Source organism: Cyprinus carpio, chromosome A21, assembly GCF_018340385.1.
Source record: "Cyprinus carpio isolate SPL01 chromosome A21, ASM1834038v1, whole genome shotgun sequence".
NCBI classification, from domain to species: Eukaryota; Metazoa; Chordata; class Actinopteri; order Cypriniformes; family Cyprinidae; genus Cyprinus; species Cyprinus carpio.
The window spans coordinates 3,686,960-3,704,617 of NC_056592.1; the positions used below are offsets into that span (position 1 = coordinate 3,686,960).

A 17,658-nucleotide genomic window follows, 5' to 3' on the forward strand; every position below is an offset into this window, starting at 1 on the left:
TAATTATGTTTAATATATCAATTAATTATAGAGGCTGGGAATTTCTTTTGTAAAAGACAAAAGGAATGAATAAATCCAGCATCGTAAATCAGGATGCTCAGAATCTGCTGCGATCAGCCTCTGTATTACATAACATTCCCGCTCTGTCTGTTTTTCCTCTTTTCCCTTCTTTCATTCCACTTTTTTCTTGTTTAACCAAACTCAGTGCTTCTCTGGCACAAACTCTGGCATCATTCTGTCCTCAGACAGGTATCTGTTTTCCTCATCTCTCTCTGTGTCTCTGTTGTGCGGTCAGTAATTGGATAAGTCTTGGTGAGACTTTCAGTATGTTCTTGTTTGTGCTCTGACCGCAGCTCTTGTGCATTAGTATGCATACTCATGTCTTGCTCCAGCATAATCAAACATGTGACATTTAATGGGTGAATCTTGTGAAGAAATGTCAAATTTCACCAAAAGCAAAGGGGAAAAAACAGAATTATGTTTTGCATAAAAAAATAAGCTTGTTTATAACCATTACAATTTTTTGCTTTTATGAAATTATTTGCATTTATTTTACTCATGCATATCAAATGTGCATGATCTCTTATGCTTTGATTAATTATTTTCCAAGATTTCAAGTCAAAGCTGAATTATAAAATGCAACATTGTCATTAGAAATGTCTGGAAGTAAACTGAACAATAATTAAATCCAGTTAAATAATGTATCATACAGTATATTATATTTTCTGTGTAGCAATAAATAATATTCTAAAATAAGTATTATAACTGTGGTTACAGTTATTAATGAGATCATACAATGCATTATGAGGTGTATTACAAGGCAAAATCAATGCATTATATATAAAGGCTTTAGTAAGTTTTACTATTATTTACATAAATTTCTTACTTTTTTTTATTGTATTTATTATTATTTTTTTTGTCATTTTTGTAAAGCACTTTTTAATTACCGCTCTGTATGAAATAAGCTATATAAATGAAAAAATGATAATTGCATTGTAATGCATTATATATTTTCATAAAAAAGTTAAAATGCATTATATTTGCACATTTCTTGTTACTGATGAAATTGGTTGTTTTTTGTGTGTTTTAATGCATTATATTTTCTGTGTAGCAATAAATAAGTATTATAATATATTATAACTGTATTATAATGAGATGAAACAATGCATTATAAGGTGCATTACAAGGCATAATTAATGCATTAAAATAATTTTATAATGCAATATATGTAAAAACTTCAAGTAAAGTGTTACTGATATATATATATTTTTCAATGTTTTCTGTTTTATTGTTTGTTTTTTACTATTTTAATCATTTTGTAAAGTACTTTTTAATAATGAAGTGTTAGTATGAAGTGTGCTATATATATATGTGTTATATGTGTATATATATATATATATGTATATATATATATATATATATATATATATATATATATATATATATAATATATATATATATATAATTTCCATAGTGCAACAGCAGGATTGAGATCCCATGATGTTCTCATTACACATAAGCTTCATTCTGTTTATGCAAAATACAGTTTCTTTTTTTCTTTCTGAAACTGTTTACATATACAGTCTAGTCTCATCATTATTTGTCTCATAACAAATGGTCTCTTTTCTGTCTGTGTTGTTTTTCCAGGGTCTTATGGGCAGTAAGGGTTTCCCTGGGGCTGTTGGACCTGAAGGGGTCAAAGTGAGAACATAAGCAGAATATAAACACACACAAGTCTCCTCCACACACGCGGTCACTCAAACACTCTCTGATGTCTTTCAGGGCGAGCAGGGTGTCACAGGAAAGGCTGGATCCATGGGTGAGAGGGTGAGTACACAGACTGAGTAATGGCCTTTAACCACACTTTGACCCTAACACTGATGATGTTGTGTTTGTAGGGTCTCGTTGGCTTCATCGGTCCTGCAGGGGAGACTGGACTCGCTGGAGAGAAGGTAAGACACACCTGAGAGCAGCAAATCACCATATTAGAATGATTTCTGAAGGATCATGTGACATTGAAGACTGGAGTAATGAGGCTGAAAATTCAGCTTTGATCACAGGATTAAATTAGATTTTGCAATATATTCAAATAGAAAACAGTTCTTTTAAATTGTAATTATTTTTCAAAATATTACTGTATTTTATGATAAAAATAAATGCAGCCTTGGTGAGCAGAAGAGACTTCTTTCAAAAACATAAAAAAAATAATTTGAGCTGTAATGTCAATGTTCTTTTATGTGATTTATTTAGGGTGATCGTGGAGAGATGGGATTGCCCGGACCTCCAGGAGAGAAAGGATCTACAGTACGGCACACATACACACAAATACCGCAGATAAATTCTCAGCATGCACTTCCTCCCTCATTCTCGCTCCTTCAAATGATAAAACAGGAAGTTCAACTGTCCATCATAGATAAATGGCCCACTTCCTTCCAGCTCCCCAGCAAATGTCATAAGTTTGGACAAAAGGTTTTGGCAAAATGAATTATTCAGATTATTCAGTATTATTTAACTTGCAATCTGCAAGGAGTAGAAAGGAGTAGAGGAGAAGAAAAAAAGTGGAAATCAAGATTAGGCATAAAATAATGTCTTCAGAATCATTCATGCTTGTCAAAATTGTGAGAATTGAACAAATAGTTGTAATCTGTTGAGATTCAGACAGGAACCGTGTCTGTGTATCAGTTGTCTGCTGATTAAGGAATAAAACAAGACTTCATCACCTTACAAATGATTGTCAAGAGCAAAAATGATACAAAATCAATGAGTGGCGTGCCTAAGCAAAACTATTTTCGAATCAGCAGCCCAAAATTAGTAAGCAACAAGTATTTGATTTTATTCAGCAGATATGATGCAGGGTGGTGTAATCATACCAAACTATAGAAAATATAATCTCTAAACCATTTGCAATATTTTATGCAGTACAAAATAAAATCTAATATTTTGTAATGTAGTATTTTATTTATACGCATATGTTGTATGTTTTGTATGGTGTGTGTATGTGTGTCTTTCATATTTCCCATCACCTACAGGGGCACCCAGGAACCCCTGGAGAGAGCGGCCCACCAGGACCACCAGGCAGTCCAGTAAGTCGACAGCAGATACTTCAGATAGTTTGTATGTCAAAACAAACACACACTCTTAGTAGAAGTGAGAGAGACAGGAGACAGTCTGCCTGACATTAATCCCCAAAAAAGAGAAAAGAAACACGAGTGTGCACACATAAATGATCTCTCTTTTTTTTTTTATAGGGCCCACAGGGATCACGTGGACCCATCGGCATGAGAGGACCTAAAGGAAGACGGGTAAGTCATTTGGGCATCAGAAGTGTGTAAGCATGTGGAAGTCAGTTATTTTGCTTTTATCTTTAGTAAAACAGGACAGGGGCTGAACCAGTGGCCTTCTGATTACCAACCAACACACAGAACCATTTCTGTTATAGTTACTTGAACTGGTAGGTTAGTTGGTTACATAGTTAGTTAGTAGATTATAGCCTAGTTAAAGGGTTTGTTCAACCAAAAATGAAAATTAGCTCATAAATTACTCACCCTCAAGTCATCCTAGGTGTATATGACTTTCTTGTTTCAGACGAATCCAGTCGGAGTTATATTAAAAATTGTCTTTGATCTTTCAAACTCAGCGGGTGTTGCATGCATCATTCCAGAAGAAGTTAAATAAAAAGCACCCATCCATAAAAAAAAACCCCCTGAAGCCGTGTGAGACACTTTTTTTTTTTTTTTTTATGAATGGGTGCTTTTTATTGAACTTCTTTTTTACTGATGCATGTAACACCCGCTGAGTACCATTAAACAGCTTGAAAGATCAAAGACAATTTTTAATATAACTCCGACTGGATTCGTCTGAAACAAGAAAGTCATATACACCTAGGATGACTTGAGGGTGAGTAATTTATGGGCTTATTTTCATTTTTGGGTGAACTAACACTTTAAGTTATCTGATAGATAACTTATTTTTAATTAGTAATTTAGTTAGTAAAACTGGTAGACTAGTTAGTCGTCCAGTAAATAGATTTTTAGTAAATGAACTAGGCTAGTTAAGTTATCTGATAGATAGATTCTTTGTTAGTTAGTCAGTTAGTTGTCTGATAGATAAATTATCAGATAACTGGTTGGTAAGTTAAATTGACCGATTGATAGATTCTTAATAATTTAGTTAGTTAAACTAATAGACTAGTTAGTCATCCAATAAATAAATTCTTTGTTTGTTACACTTAACTAGTCTAGTAAAGCTACCTGTTAGTAGATTCTTTGTTAGTTGGTTAAACTGATAGGCTAGTTTATCATCCGATAGATAGATTGTTATTTAGAATTAGTTATTTAGTCAGGTAGTTAGTTAGTTAGTTAAAATGGTAGACTAGTTAATAGTCAGATAGATAGATCACACACATGGGAAATGTTTTGCATTAACAGACAGAATCAACATGAATTACTGGAGAGAAGACTGAGCAGAGGGATGCAATGGAAACACACTTAGGAGAGTTGAGAGTCTCTGTTCTGCTGTCTGGACTTAATTAGAGCCCCTCACTGAGTCTGTAAATCAAGTTGTTTTCCTGATGATTCAGTGATTCAGTGGTGATGATTTAACCCCGTTTTTTGTTTCCTGCCTTCGTCACTGAGAAGTTGAACGGGCCAAAACAGCGTAGAGTGAATGTGATATACTGACAATGGCCGAAGATTCATTATATACCATTGTAGTTATTTAAAACAGACGAAAACATATATTTTTAAAAAACACTTTAGACAGGTAAAGGTTCTTCAATGGTAAAAAATTGATTATTTATTATGCATGCCTTATGTATAATATTTTATGTTGTTGTTTTGTTTTTGTTTTTATGCCCTCTTGCCACTTTTTAGTGGTATATCTGTAGATATCTGAACAAAATCCTAACTCCTTTATTTAAAAAAAGTCCCATAGACTTACGGAAGGAGGAACTCAGGACTCGCTGAAGACTAGGCCGTGATTCTGACCTATTTTCTGTATATTAAGTTTTCAAGTTCTGTTTAATGTCCTCATTTCTTGGCAATAAGGGCTTTTCTGTGACAAGTTCAATATGGTATCAGCACAATAGAAAGACATTCACTAACGTTCCTTGTGATTGGATGTTTCTCTGTATTTGAAGCACACAAATGAAAACTGGATTTACTCTGGTTAGATAACAACACGCGGGACCTGCAGAAAGTCATTGCTGCACTAATAGGTGCTGAGAAGTAATGAGCCACTTTATTTTCTATGGTTTATGGATGTATAATGGGATGGCCAGAATATTAATAACAGTAGTAACCCATATGAGGTATTCCACATATTTTACTGAATACATTCAGCTCCTCCAGTGTGTGTGTGAGAGAGCGAAACACACAAAGTGAGTGTGTGCCAGCTGGCAGAGACTGTGTGATGATATTGTTTCAACAGTCTGATGATTTTTGGCTGGACGCACACACCATAAGTTAGTGTAATTATCAGCGCACACACACATTCTTCAAAAGGGAGCGAATGTGTGTCTGATCTTTCCTTGTGTTCAGATCTCTTCGGATTTTATCTGAAGCCAAACCGCTGTTTTTGATAGCGAATATTTGTGTGCATCTAGACAAAGACTGATGCAACATAGTTCTGTGTCATGCTTAGACCCTCAAGAGCCTCTTAAACATTGACCTACATGCACAACCCCAAATATCCCAACATATCCCACACATCCAAAATCTACAGTACAGCTCCCCCTAGTGTTTGAGGATATACTTCCGGATTCCGCGTGTTTGCATTTTACAATGCTGGTTGGGATGTCACAAGATGGCTTAGATCATGAATATTATTTAGAGTATGCTGAAATATTTTAAAATGATAATTTATTGTTTTAATAAATAGCCATGTAAGAAATACAATGATTCAGTGAGTATGTCTATAGTTCTATAGTTTTTATTTCCAAGTGCAAACTCTTTACGTTACATGTTATTTATATACATTAACACTCAGTGTTATTTTAGTATTATTTATATAATATAATATTTATTAATAATTTCAATTAGCTTTTATTTTTTAAATTTTAGTTTTACTTTTAGTTTTAATCATTTTTTGCTTTTGTTATTTTTTTTATTTCAGCTTTAGTTAAGTAATTTTAGTACTTCAACTTCAGCTTACTTTAGTTAGCTGCCAAGGTAACATTTCCAATTTTTGTTTTTCATCTACTATTTATATTTTATATTATTTCAGCTTTATTTCATTTGACAAAAGCAATTTTTAATAGTTTTGATTTTAGTTTAACAATTACAACAATGGAACTATAACAAATTGAAATATAAAATGCTAACTAATTTTTTTTTTTTGCCATAAAAAGTTCTATTACACAGTAATTTGATGGAGCATTCATTCTTGTTGGGCAATTCAGTTTAATTTAATAACATTTCAGTAATATGATTAAAGACAATGCATTCAACCAGACTATTTAAGTGTGACCAAAAGTAAGCCGGCAATGTTATCTCCTTCTAAATTCTTATTATTTAATCAGACTGCCAAAGTTCACAAGAGCTCAGGGTTTTTGTGCCTCCTTTTATATACTGATCTGCACCTCTGTTTTTAGGGTCCTAGAGGTCCGGATGGTATGCCAGGCGAACTCGGCTCTGAAGGCAAAAAGGTAAAGGCTGCTGTCCTTCAGAGCTCACCTAGTGACCAAAGATAAATGCTGTACACATTTTAATTTATGTCTCCTCATAGGGTCTTGATGGTCCTCCAGGAAAAATCGGTTTCCCGGGACAAGTGGTAAAAACAGTTGTCACATTCTCTTTCTGATTGTGTTTCTACAGTAACTGTTGCCATGTCTCTCTGATCTTTTCTATGGTAAAAGTCTCTATGTCTGTCCAATCTCTGCAGGGCAAGATCGGGGAGCCTGGGGAGGCGGGGCCAAAGGGATTTCCGGTTAGTTTCTCTATTTAAATTTATATACTGTATTGTATACTGCATATTTTTAGGACTGTTCCTTAAAAATGTCATATATTTACGTAATAATAATACATGTTAAATGTAGAGAACATTCCATAGATACAATGCAGCTCAATTTGTATCACGGGACAAAATATAAAATGTTAAGAAAAAAACTGAGCAATAAATTACATTAAATTATTTAAAAAAATATTTAATTTTAACAGTACTCTTCTTTTAAATGTTAATTTATTATTTATGATTTATTATCATATTAATCATTGATTTATTTACTTGCTCTGTAGGGCATTCAAGGGCCATCCGGGGCTACAGGAGACAAAGGAATCGCAGGGGAGCCAGTGAGTGATGCTTTATTTCTGTTCTACACATAGAAACACATTTTCCATTGTCTTTTTATGTAAACTGAGAGCTGGAAGTCTACTTTACGTCCCCTGGGTGTTGAGCAACTCCAGAAGACGAGTTTTGAACACTGTGCGTTTTTTGTCTCGTTCAGCCCTGAAACATATACAATAATCTGATTCTCATGACCGAGTCATGACTCTTCTTGGCATTCAGTTGTCATGTGTAGTTTGTTAAATGTTTGTGATTATGTAGTTGTGAAATGTAAGATCTGCAGTAGTTTTGCCAGACTGTGAGACTGTACACACATCTGCTTCACAGTTTAAGAGTTTGGCTTCAGATAATGGGAGACTGTAATGTTGAAATGTGTGTTTGTATGTATGTATTACTGATAAATGATTTGTTTGTTTGGGACCAGGGGCTTCCAGGGCCCCCAGGAACACTTGGGCCTCCCGGAAATCCAGGGCCAAAGGTAATACACTCCACACATACACAAACACACGTCCAGGTTTTCTGCTGCTTCTGTCGGTTTCAGTTCCCTTGATTGTGAAAGATACTGAGATTAAAATGATTACCCTATTTAATCCTATTTACCCCTCTTTCATTCTTTAATTGATTCATTAAAGTAATTTAAGGCCATTAATCCATCTGTTTTGGCGCCAAAAGACACATGAAAATAGAAAAATGTGTGCTATCTCTTTCTCTCAGGGCCCTGCGGGAAAAGTTGGCGATCCCGGACTTCCAGGAGAACCTGGAGAAAAGGTGTGTAAATTGTTGGCTCTTTGGACTTTGGAGTCTTGTTACCTTAAAATAAAAACACCAATAAATCCAAAAGACAAACTAAAAGCATCTATTCTAAATAAAATTATTCACCAACATAATAAATGTCATTACTCTCTGTGTAAATCAGTTGAAAGCGTCCTTGCTGAATAAAAGTATTAATTTTCCAAACTTTTGAGTGGTAGCATATCAGGGTTTACACAAAAATATTAAGCAGTAATCAGTAATCAGAAATGTTTCTCGAGCAGCAAATCAGCGTATTAGAATGATTTCTGAAGATCATGTGACACTAAAGACTGATGAGTAATGATGCTGAATTTTTTTTACATTATATTCATATAGAAAATTGAAATTGTAATAATATTTCACACTATTGCTGTTTTTACTGTATTTTTGATAAAAAGTCTTGGTGAGCAGAAGACACTTTCAAAAAATTCTTAGATGCAAACTCCTCACCTTTTAGTAAAAAAATTCACGTTTTTGAGATCAAAATAGGTCACCTACGAGATTCGTGTAGATCCGATGAGAAAACTTTTTGGTGGGGGGGGGGGTTCTTTTTACAGTTCCAGACAGTTGTACAAACTCAACTCTGTATCGCTCGAAGTAACCCGCTTTCACACTCTCCTGTGTGTTTTTGTGCACGCGCTCTGGTTTCGAATTACAAACCAAAAGTTTCTATTTACAACGTGTTTTGCCGTGTTGAGAACTGTAGCCAATCAGAGGCACTTCTGCCGAAAGCAGTGGCCAATCAGAAGGGTTTACTGTCGGTTAGTCAGAATCCACTCTGATCTCATTTTTGTTTTCGCAAGTTTGCGTAGTTCTACCTACATGCTCACAGATCTTCCTATCATAACAAGACGAAAAGAAAACACACACAATGTAAATAAGATATTCATTGTATAGTTAGTATTGATTATATCAGGAGATTCCGCGTGAATAAGCTCGGTCAGTTACGCTATCCACCTTATTTTACCTGTTACAGCGATCGTGGCCATTTGTAAATTTAATGTGTCTGACTTACAGTGTCATCCGCGTCCAGCTATTTTTAGCTGGACAAAACAACTTATTTTGCTGCTAGTGTTTGCTGGTTGCAAACTAGTGTGTCTTACCATATTATTTCAATGTATTATCTTAATTATGAACATACTGGTTAATAAACCAGAAGTCTTGATTGGTAGTATGTACAGTATATTATTTTTATATGCTTATTTAGGCAAACTTGTAGTTTGTTTTTTATTATTGTCTATTTTATGTTTATTAAACTAAATAGAAAATAACGAATAAAGGTTTTTAAACTACATTCAAATGTTCTGAATTTTAGCAGCGGGTTTGGAAAAGTTCCATACAACACTATAAAATAAATTGAAAATAACAGCCCATATGACATTTAGTTTGACTTCTGGAGATTTCTAATCAGCAATTTCCTCCTTTTCCTGCCCATTTGATGGGGAAAACACTACATTTTTAAGAGCCGTAAGCACTATTTTGTACCCTATTCATGAAAAGAGCCTGAAATTAGTGTTAACCCATTTCCCATAATTTTCTTGCTTGAGGTGCTATTATGCTGCGCTAAATAACTGTTGCTAAATCTGCTATTCGTTGGCAGTTCAAGGCCCAGTTGAGTTTCTGTAATGAGTAGCACAGCGCATGTGTCGCAATCGCAGTCTGAAGAGGAACCATATGTCTATATCTGTATTGTTAAAGTTAGATAATGTTAGCCTGAGCTTGGCAGACGCAGATGTGCTGTCACACATCATTGGTTATAATTGCTGTTTGGCTGACTGGACTTATGTAATTAAATAAAAAGAATGTGAACTTGCTAGAAAGAATAAAACAACCTGTGTGTTTGGACTCTTATTATGTCTTTTCATTGCTTTTGCAGGGGTCACTCGGGCCTGCGGGGAACGCTGGGGCAGCAGGACTAATCGGAACAAGGGTGTGTGTTCAATACGTCTGTGAAATGTTGATTTGATGTGTATGAATGCACAAAAACAACATTCATTTCATCAAGTTTTTGTTTGTTTGATACAGGGAGAACCAGGTTTAGAGGGAGAGGCTGGTCCGGCTGGCCCTGATGGTGCCAAGGTACTAAAATGTTCATAAATATTCAAAAATACATTATTTAAACCTCATAAATAATTGAAAGAACAAAAAAAAAAAAATTTTGAACAGGGTGAAAAAGGCGACATGGGTGGAGAGGGTGAGCAAGGTGTCAGAGGTGACCCGGGAATCAAGGGGAAAGAAGGGCCACCGGGCGACCCTGGGCTTACTGGCGTCAGAGTGAGTGATGCAGATGTGCACAAACAATATCACACTCGTATTTTATTTTATACTCCAAAATATGTACTGCCTACACGGTTTTCAGTTAGTAAAGAGAGTACTAATTATGGGGAGTTTGGGTTTGTCCCATAATAAAGGCATGGCCCCAAAAAATCTAGTAAAAACCAAAAGATTAGGCAATCTTAAAATGTACAAAAAGTTTTAATTTTTACGAATTATATATATATATATATATATATATATATATATTATATATATATATATATATATATTAAATCTAGTAGTTAACCTTTGTGACAGTGGACCATTCATGCACTTTGGATTATGATCAGAAAAACTATTTTTTTGCATATTACAAATGTCATCTATCACAAAAAACACTAATGTTTTGTAGAAAAGCTTGAAAAATTTGACAAATCTTAACAATTATGCTTAAACATGACCTACAAAACTCTGACCCCTCAGAAAAGTTATTGAATGGGAAAAAGCTGTGTTATTGTAGTATTATTTATAATAGTGTTTATTAATATAATATTTTGAATTTGCTTTTATATATATATATATATATATATATATATATATATATATATATATATTATATCTATAGAATGTTTAATATTTATATTTTAATTTATTTTTAATTTTAGACTTTATAATTTAGACTTATAATTTTTACATTTTAGAATGTTTAATATTTATATTTTAATTTAGATTTTTAATTTTGATAATGTTTACATTTTAGTAATTTTAGTAATTTTTAGAAATTTTTATATACAGGTCCTTCTCAAAAAATTAGCATATTGTGAAAAAGTTCATTATTTTCCATAATGTAATGATAAAAATTAAACTTTCATATATTTTAGATTCATTGCACACCAACTGAAATATTTCAGGTCTTTTATTGTTTTAATACTGATGATTTTGGCATACAGCAAATGAAAACCCAAAATTCCTATCTCAAAAAATTAGCATATTTCATCCGACCAAATATAAGAAAAGTGTTTTTAATACAAAAAAAAGTCAACCTTCAAATAATTATGTTCAGTTATGCACTCAATACTTGGTCGGGAATCCTTTTGCAGAAATGACTGCTTCAATGCGGCGTGGCATGGAGGCAATCAGCCTGTGGCACTGCTGAGGTGTTATGGAGGCCCAGGATGCTTCGATAGCAGCCTTAAGCTCATCCAGAGTGTTGGGTCTTGCGTCTCTCAACTTTCTCTCTTCACGATATCCCACAGATTCTCTATGGGGTTCAGGTCAGGAGAGTTGGCAGGCCAATTGAGCACAGTAATACCATGGTCTGTAAACCATTTACCAGTGGTTTTGGCACTGTGAGCAGGTGCCAGGTCGTGCTGAAAAACCAAAATCTTCATCTCCATAAAGCTTTTCAGTAGATGGAAGCATGAAGTGCTCCAAAATCTCCTGATAGCTAGCTGCATTGACCCTGCCCTTGATAAAACACAGTGGACCAACACCAGCAGCTGACATGGCACCCCCAGACCATCACTGACTGTGGGTACTTGACACTGGACTTCAGGCATTTTGGCATTTCCTTCTCCCCAGTCTTCCTCCAGACTCTGGCACCTTGATTTCCGAATGACATGCAAAATTTGCTTTTCATCCGAAAAAAGTACTTTGGACCACTGAGCAACAGTCCAGTGCTGCTTCTCTGTAGCCCAGGTCAGGCGCTTCTGCCGCTGTTTCTGGTTCAAAAGCACACGCCTGTGCACGGTGGGCTCTGGATGTTTTCTACTCCAGACTCAGTCCACTGCTTCCGCAGGTCCCCCCAGGTCTGGAATCGGTCCTTCTCCACAATCTTCCTCAGGGTCCGGTCACCTCTTCTCGTTGTGCAGCGTTTTTTGCCACACTTTTTCCGGTGCCTTGATACAGCACTCTGGGAACAGCCTATTCGTTCAGAAATTTCTTTCTGTGTCTTACCCTCTCGCTTGAGGGTGTCAATGATGGCCTTCTGAGTTAACCTCTTACCCATGATTGCGGTTTTGAGTAATGAACCAGGCTGGGAGTTTTTAAAAAGCCTCAGGAATCTTTTGCAGGTGTTTAGAGTTAATTAGTTGATTCAGATGATTAGGTTAATAGCTCGTTTAGAGAACCTTTTCATGATATGATAATTTTTGAGATAGGAATTTTGGGTTTTGATGAGCTGTATGGCCAAAATCATCAGTATTAAAACAATAAAAGACCTAAAAATATTTCAGTTGGTGTGCAATGAATCTAAAATATATGAAAGTTTAATTTTTATCATTACATTATGGAAAATAATGAACTTTTTCACAATATGCTAATTTTTTGAGAAGGACCTGTATTATATTATATTATATTACTTAAGCTTTATTTCAATTAACAGTAACTATTTTAATTTTATTTTAATATGTAATTTTTTGCTAAATGATGTTGGGGATTGTTTTTGTTGCTTTCCCTCATTTTTTGCATGTGTGTTTTAGGGTCCTGAAGGAAAACCTGGCAAAAATGGCGAGAGAGGGAAGCCAGGGTTTAAGGTAAGACATTTGAGTTTAAGACAGCAAGTTATTTAATTCTCTTTAGTCCATTGTGCACAGTAGCTATAATGACTGCACTTTCCCATTGCCTGCAGGGTGCCAAAGGTAACATCGGCCACCTGGGAGAGACAGGAACCATGGGAAAGATCGGACCAATCGGAACCACCGGACCAAAGGGCTCTCGAGGAACCATCGGACATGTGGTAAACAGATACATCATCTTGTTAAGTTAGTTTTGTAGTTTTGACCTGCACAAGAAACCTGTCTGTTTCACCTTCTTTCTCATCTTTCACATCTTTATGTCAATGTTGTTTCCATGCGATGTGCTAAAAATTACAATAAAGTTGACACTGACTTTGACTTTCTCGCACTTTCTCAGGGCGCTCCTGGGCGTATGGGGATGCAGGGGGATCCGGGCATATCAGGATATGAGGTGAGAGCAAGAAACAAGTGCAAATAGCATGACACGATCGTATTAGCACAATAACAATTGTTAATTTCCACATCAGTGCACTGATTTATCAGCTCAAGTCTGCTAGTGCTTGAAAGCTCTTTCTTTCTCTACAGGGTCACAAGGGACCTCAAGGTCCAGTAGGACCCCCGGGACCAAAGGGTGAAAAGGTCAAATTTATTTATGACTCATTTTATTCAGAAATTTTCATATATGTGACCATGGACCACAAAACCAGTCTTAAGTGTCAATTTTTCGAAATTAAGATTTATACATCATCTGAAAGCTGTATAAATAAGCTTTCAATTGATGTATGGTTTATTAGGATCGGATAATATTTGGCCCGAGATACAACTATGTGAAAATCTGGAATCTGAGGTTTGCAAAAAAATCAAAATACTGAGAAAATTGCCTTTGAAGTTGTCTAAATGAATTCTTAACAATGCATATTACTAATTAAAAATTAAGTTTTGATATAGTTATGGTAGGAAATTTACAAAATATCTTCATGGAACATGATCTTAACTTAATATCCTAATTATTTTTGGAATGAAAGAAAAATGAAAAATCGATAATTTTGACCCATAACAATGTTTTTTTGGCTATTGCTACAAATATACCCCAGCAACTACAGACTGGTTTTGTGGTCCAGGGTCACATATGTGACCTGCACAATTATGTCACCCTTCATGGGTGAATCTTTGCTAGAAGTATACCTAGAATACGCAAAACTTCAAAATACAATGAGATTACCTCACAGTGAATTAAAATGCCATGTAAATGAATATAACAATGAAACAGCATCATAATATTATCATATTTTTTAGTATTAAACACACAAACTGCTTTCAGTAAGTTTTCTATATTCATCTGATGTTTTGCATTATGTAATGTTCTAGGGTGAACAGGGGGATGATGGGAAGGTGGAGGGTCCTACTGGTCCTCCAGGACTCCAGGTGAGTCTCTCTTCTGATCATGTTTAAATCTGTCTGTGATTTCCTCTAATTTCATTAGCGATATTTGAAGCTTCATGCAAGCGTTTGTGTATTTTCAGGGTCCAGTTGGAAAGCGAGGAGACAGGGGTGAACCGGGAGATCCAGGATACGCGGTGAGATAAGAAAGCATACTGTTGTCTTACTGCATATGACGCGCATGAGCTAATTTGTTTACATGCTGTCGGCGCACACCAGCATGTGAATATTTCCTATAATAGATTAACAGCGGCCAACTGAGATGCTTTAAAGGCTGTTTTATATGGTAATTGGCTTAACATAAAAAATATGTTATGGATTACATTAAGATTAAAACAATTTCAAGATGGTTTTGGTTTAGGTTCTTTTTAGACTAAAATATCCGCCAGCAAAAATATGCTTTGAGTGGAGATGTATGTTTTAATTAGATTATAGAACTTTTGATAGAGACTATATCAAATATAATTAGCAATGTTTGCTAAGAAAAGCATCACTCTTATCATAAATATTGCTCATACTTTAGGAGTTTATACAGATCGAATGGTGAGATTTGCAGTTCTATTTGTTAATATGGTATCATTGCAATACTAATGTATTTTTTTATTAATTTTCTGTTTTGTTTTTTTACTAAATTAAAATGAGAAATGTAATTAATCATAAATGTTTGTTTTTGTAAAGTTTTGAAATAAATCCTTTTTTGTATTTTATATGAATTTCAGTTAACGTTTATTTTATTTCGTATAATGAAAATGTTTTTAATTGTTTTAGTTTTAGTTGACTATAATAACACTGGTTTGTATGTGCAGGGTCAGCAAGGTGTTGATGGTTTTCGAGGCAAACCTGGTGCTCCTGGACTACCTGTGCGTATACAGTAATAATATGATTATCAGATCATGATTACAGACATACCTGCACTCAAATATGCACACAAACACCTTTTTGTTTATTTCTTTTAATGCATTTTTAGGGTGATCCTGGTCCTCGTGGGATACAAGGCCCTAAAGGATCCAAAGGAGAACAGGTAACGCTATGATTGCAGCTCATATGTGTGTGTGTTTCTTTTGCAGGATTTCAGATTTCATTACTTATGTTTTGGAATGGCAGCCGTAAACAACATGTGGTAGAAATCAGAGTCTTGTCACATACTTCAGCAATATGGGTTAGATGTATGTGTATGTTCATGCTGTATACGATTACTTCTGTGCCTGTGGTTTTCATCTTGGCATTACTTCTTTTTCTCACATGCTTTGTTTTTCTCTATGACTTTCTCTGTGCCTCAAAGGGTCAGAAGGGTAAACAGGGTCAGCAGGGAGAGCGTGGCAGCAGAGGCTCACCGGTAAGAGGACACAACTCTTTCATTTTATTAATAGTAATAAAAATACATGTCTAGTTTCAACTCAAATTTCAAAGAAATTATCACTGCCAAAGTCTTGGGTTTATTTCCTAAGCAGCAAACAGACGCAGATAAAATAACTTGAATGGACAGTAAGTTACTTTGGATAAAAGCATCTGCCAAATGAAAAATAAATATAAATAACAATGCTGCATGAAATTTAAGCACCACCCCCCAAAATTTCATTACTGTAATACAAAAAGAAATGTCATCTCATCATTAATAATTTTGTTTTATTAAAATCAGAAAATCCACATTAAAAAGGCATGCTATATGCAAAACAATACTGTGATGTATACTTACAATTGTACTTTAATTTTTATATATATATTACATAATAACTACATATTACATTATAAATATTACATTTTTTTCTGTATTTTTTATCAAATAAATGCAGGCTTGATGAGCAGAAGAAACTTCTTTCAAAAACATTAAAAATAGTAATGTTTCCAAACTTTTGACCTGTACTATATATATATAAATAATCTAGTAATCTACTTTAACAGTATTTAAAAGGATGAGGTAAATATCTTAATGCAATATAATAATAATAATAATAATAATAAATAATGTTTGTTTGTTTATATGCTTTATGCTCTATAGTTTTTTTCAGTTATATGTATATATATATGTGTATATATATTACTTCCATATATATTATTTAAAAAAAATATTTTTATATTATTTACATATTATTTGTATAATTATTTCTATATTATTTACATATTAATTATATAATACTTAATTTTTATATAATAATGACCCCAAAATTTTTTGAGTGTTTTTGTGAAATTCAGCCAGCAATATCCTTCATAACTACTACGTTTGCTTAAACATTTTTACTTTCTTCCTTAACTTATTAAATGCCCAGTTTTCTCTGTAAATTCTCTCATCAGGGTGTTGTTGGGTTACCTGGCCCAAGAGGCACAGTGGGTCGAGAAGGACAGGAGGGCTTTCCTGGCATGGATGGGGTCACAGGGAAAGATGGAAGTAGAGGAATACCAGTAAGAATTCATTATCAGATCTGTGATTCCTGATCTATGATCTGTCTTATCAAATTCATTACATGCATCTTTCTCTTTCTTTTAGGTGATCAGGGAGATGATGGCGAGTTTGGTTTGCCTGGTAAACCCGGTGCACCTGGCAAAGCTGGCGTTATCGGTTTACCAGGCCCACAGGGATCATTTGGTCCAAAGGTCAGAGAGTAAAATTTTACCATGATTATCAGTTATTTATTTTTTTATTTGTTTGTTTTGTTTATTAACATCCTAGAAAAAAAAAAATGTAATTAAGATCCTAGAAAACAAATCATGTCATAAATCTAAAAATCATTTGGTCAGAGAATAACATTTTACCACAATTATCACACATTTATTTATTTATTTATTTAATTACTTATTTACTTTACCAAAAGAATAATGCTAATAAAATAAAATAAATGGTCCAAAGGTCAGAGAATTTAATTTTTACCACAGTTATCGCATATTGATTGATTGATTGATTGATCATTAACATCCTAGAAAAAAATGCAAATAAATAAATAAATAAATATTAAAAAAAAAAAAAGGTCAAAAGCTCAGGGAATAAAATTTGACCACAGTTATAATATATTTACATATTTATTTATCATTAAGATCCTTGAAAACGAGAAAATATTTACTATTTATGATTTATTTATTTTATTTATAATTAAGGTCCTAGAAAAAAATGCAAAAAAAATATTGTATATTATATTCCATATATTATTATGTATCTCGACTGGATCATTTTGATGTATGTATTTGTTATATTTGTGAATGAATAGGGTGAGAGGGGCCTTCCTGGTCACACCGGCCCTTCAGGAAAGAGAGGTTTTAAGGGAGGAATGGGCCTTCCTGGATCTCAGGGAGACCGGGGTCCTAAAGGCCAAACTGTGAGTGCTTCTCCCAGACAAAAATACACGCCATAAATACATGCCATAAATACTGTTATTCACTG

At 34.2% G+C, this 17,658-nt stretch overlaps 1 protein-coding gene across 1 annotated transcript in view; it reads left to right on the forward strand.

Annotated features, from left to right (window-relative positions):
- LOC109058102 (collagen alpha-1(XXVII) chain A-like) overlaps positions 1–17,658 on the forward strand; it is an 88,730-nt gene that overhangs the window by 61,391 nt on the left and 9,681 nt on the right. The window contains 27 exon segments of the mRNA XM_042778609.1: positions 1,648–1,701; positions 1,783–1,827; positions 1,899–1,952; positions 2,251–2,304; positions 3,030–3,083; positions 3,249–3,302; positions 6,590–6,643; positions 6,724–6,768; positions 6,880–6,924; positions 7,233–7,286; positions 7,706–7,759; positions 7,996–8,049; positions 9,950–10,003; positions 10,099–10,152; positions 10,240–10,347; positions 12,810–12,863; positions 12,959–13,066; positions 13,243–13,296; positions 13,431–13,484; positions 14,214–14,270; positions 14,369–14,422; positions 15,092–15,145; positions 15,253–15,306; positions 15,568–15,621; positions 16,578–16,684; positions 16,769–16,877; positions 17,486–17,593. Coding sequence (XP_042634543.1) covers positions 1,648–1,701; positions 1,783–1,827; positions 1,899–1,952; positions 2,251–2,304; positions 3,030–3,083; positions 3,249–3,302; positions 6,590–6,643; positions 6,724–6,768; positions 6,880–6,924; positions 7,233–7,286; positions 7,706–7,759; positions 7,996–8,049; positions 9,950–10,003; positions 10,099–10,152; positions 10,240–10,347; positions 12,810–12,863; positions 12,959–13,066; positions 13,243–13,296; positions 13,431–13,484; positions 14,214–14,270; positions 14,369–14,422; positions 15,092–15,145; positions 15,253–15,306; positions 15,568–15,621; positions 16,578–16,684; positions 16,769–16,877; positions 17,486–17,593 — 1,704 coding nt within the window.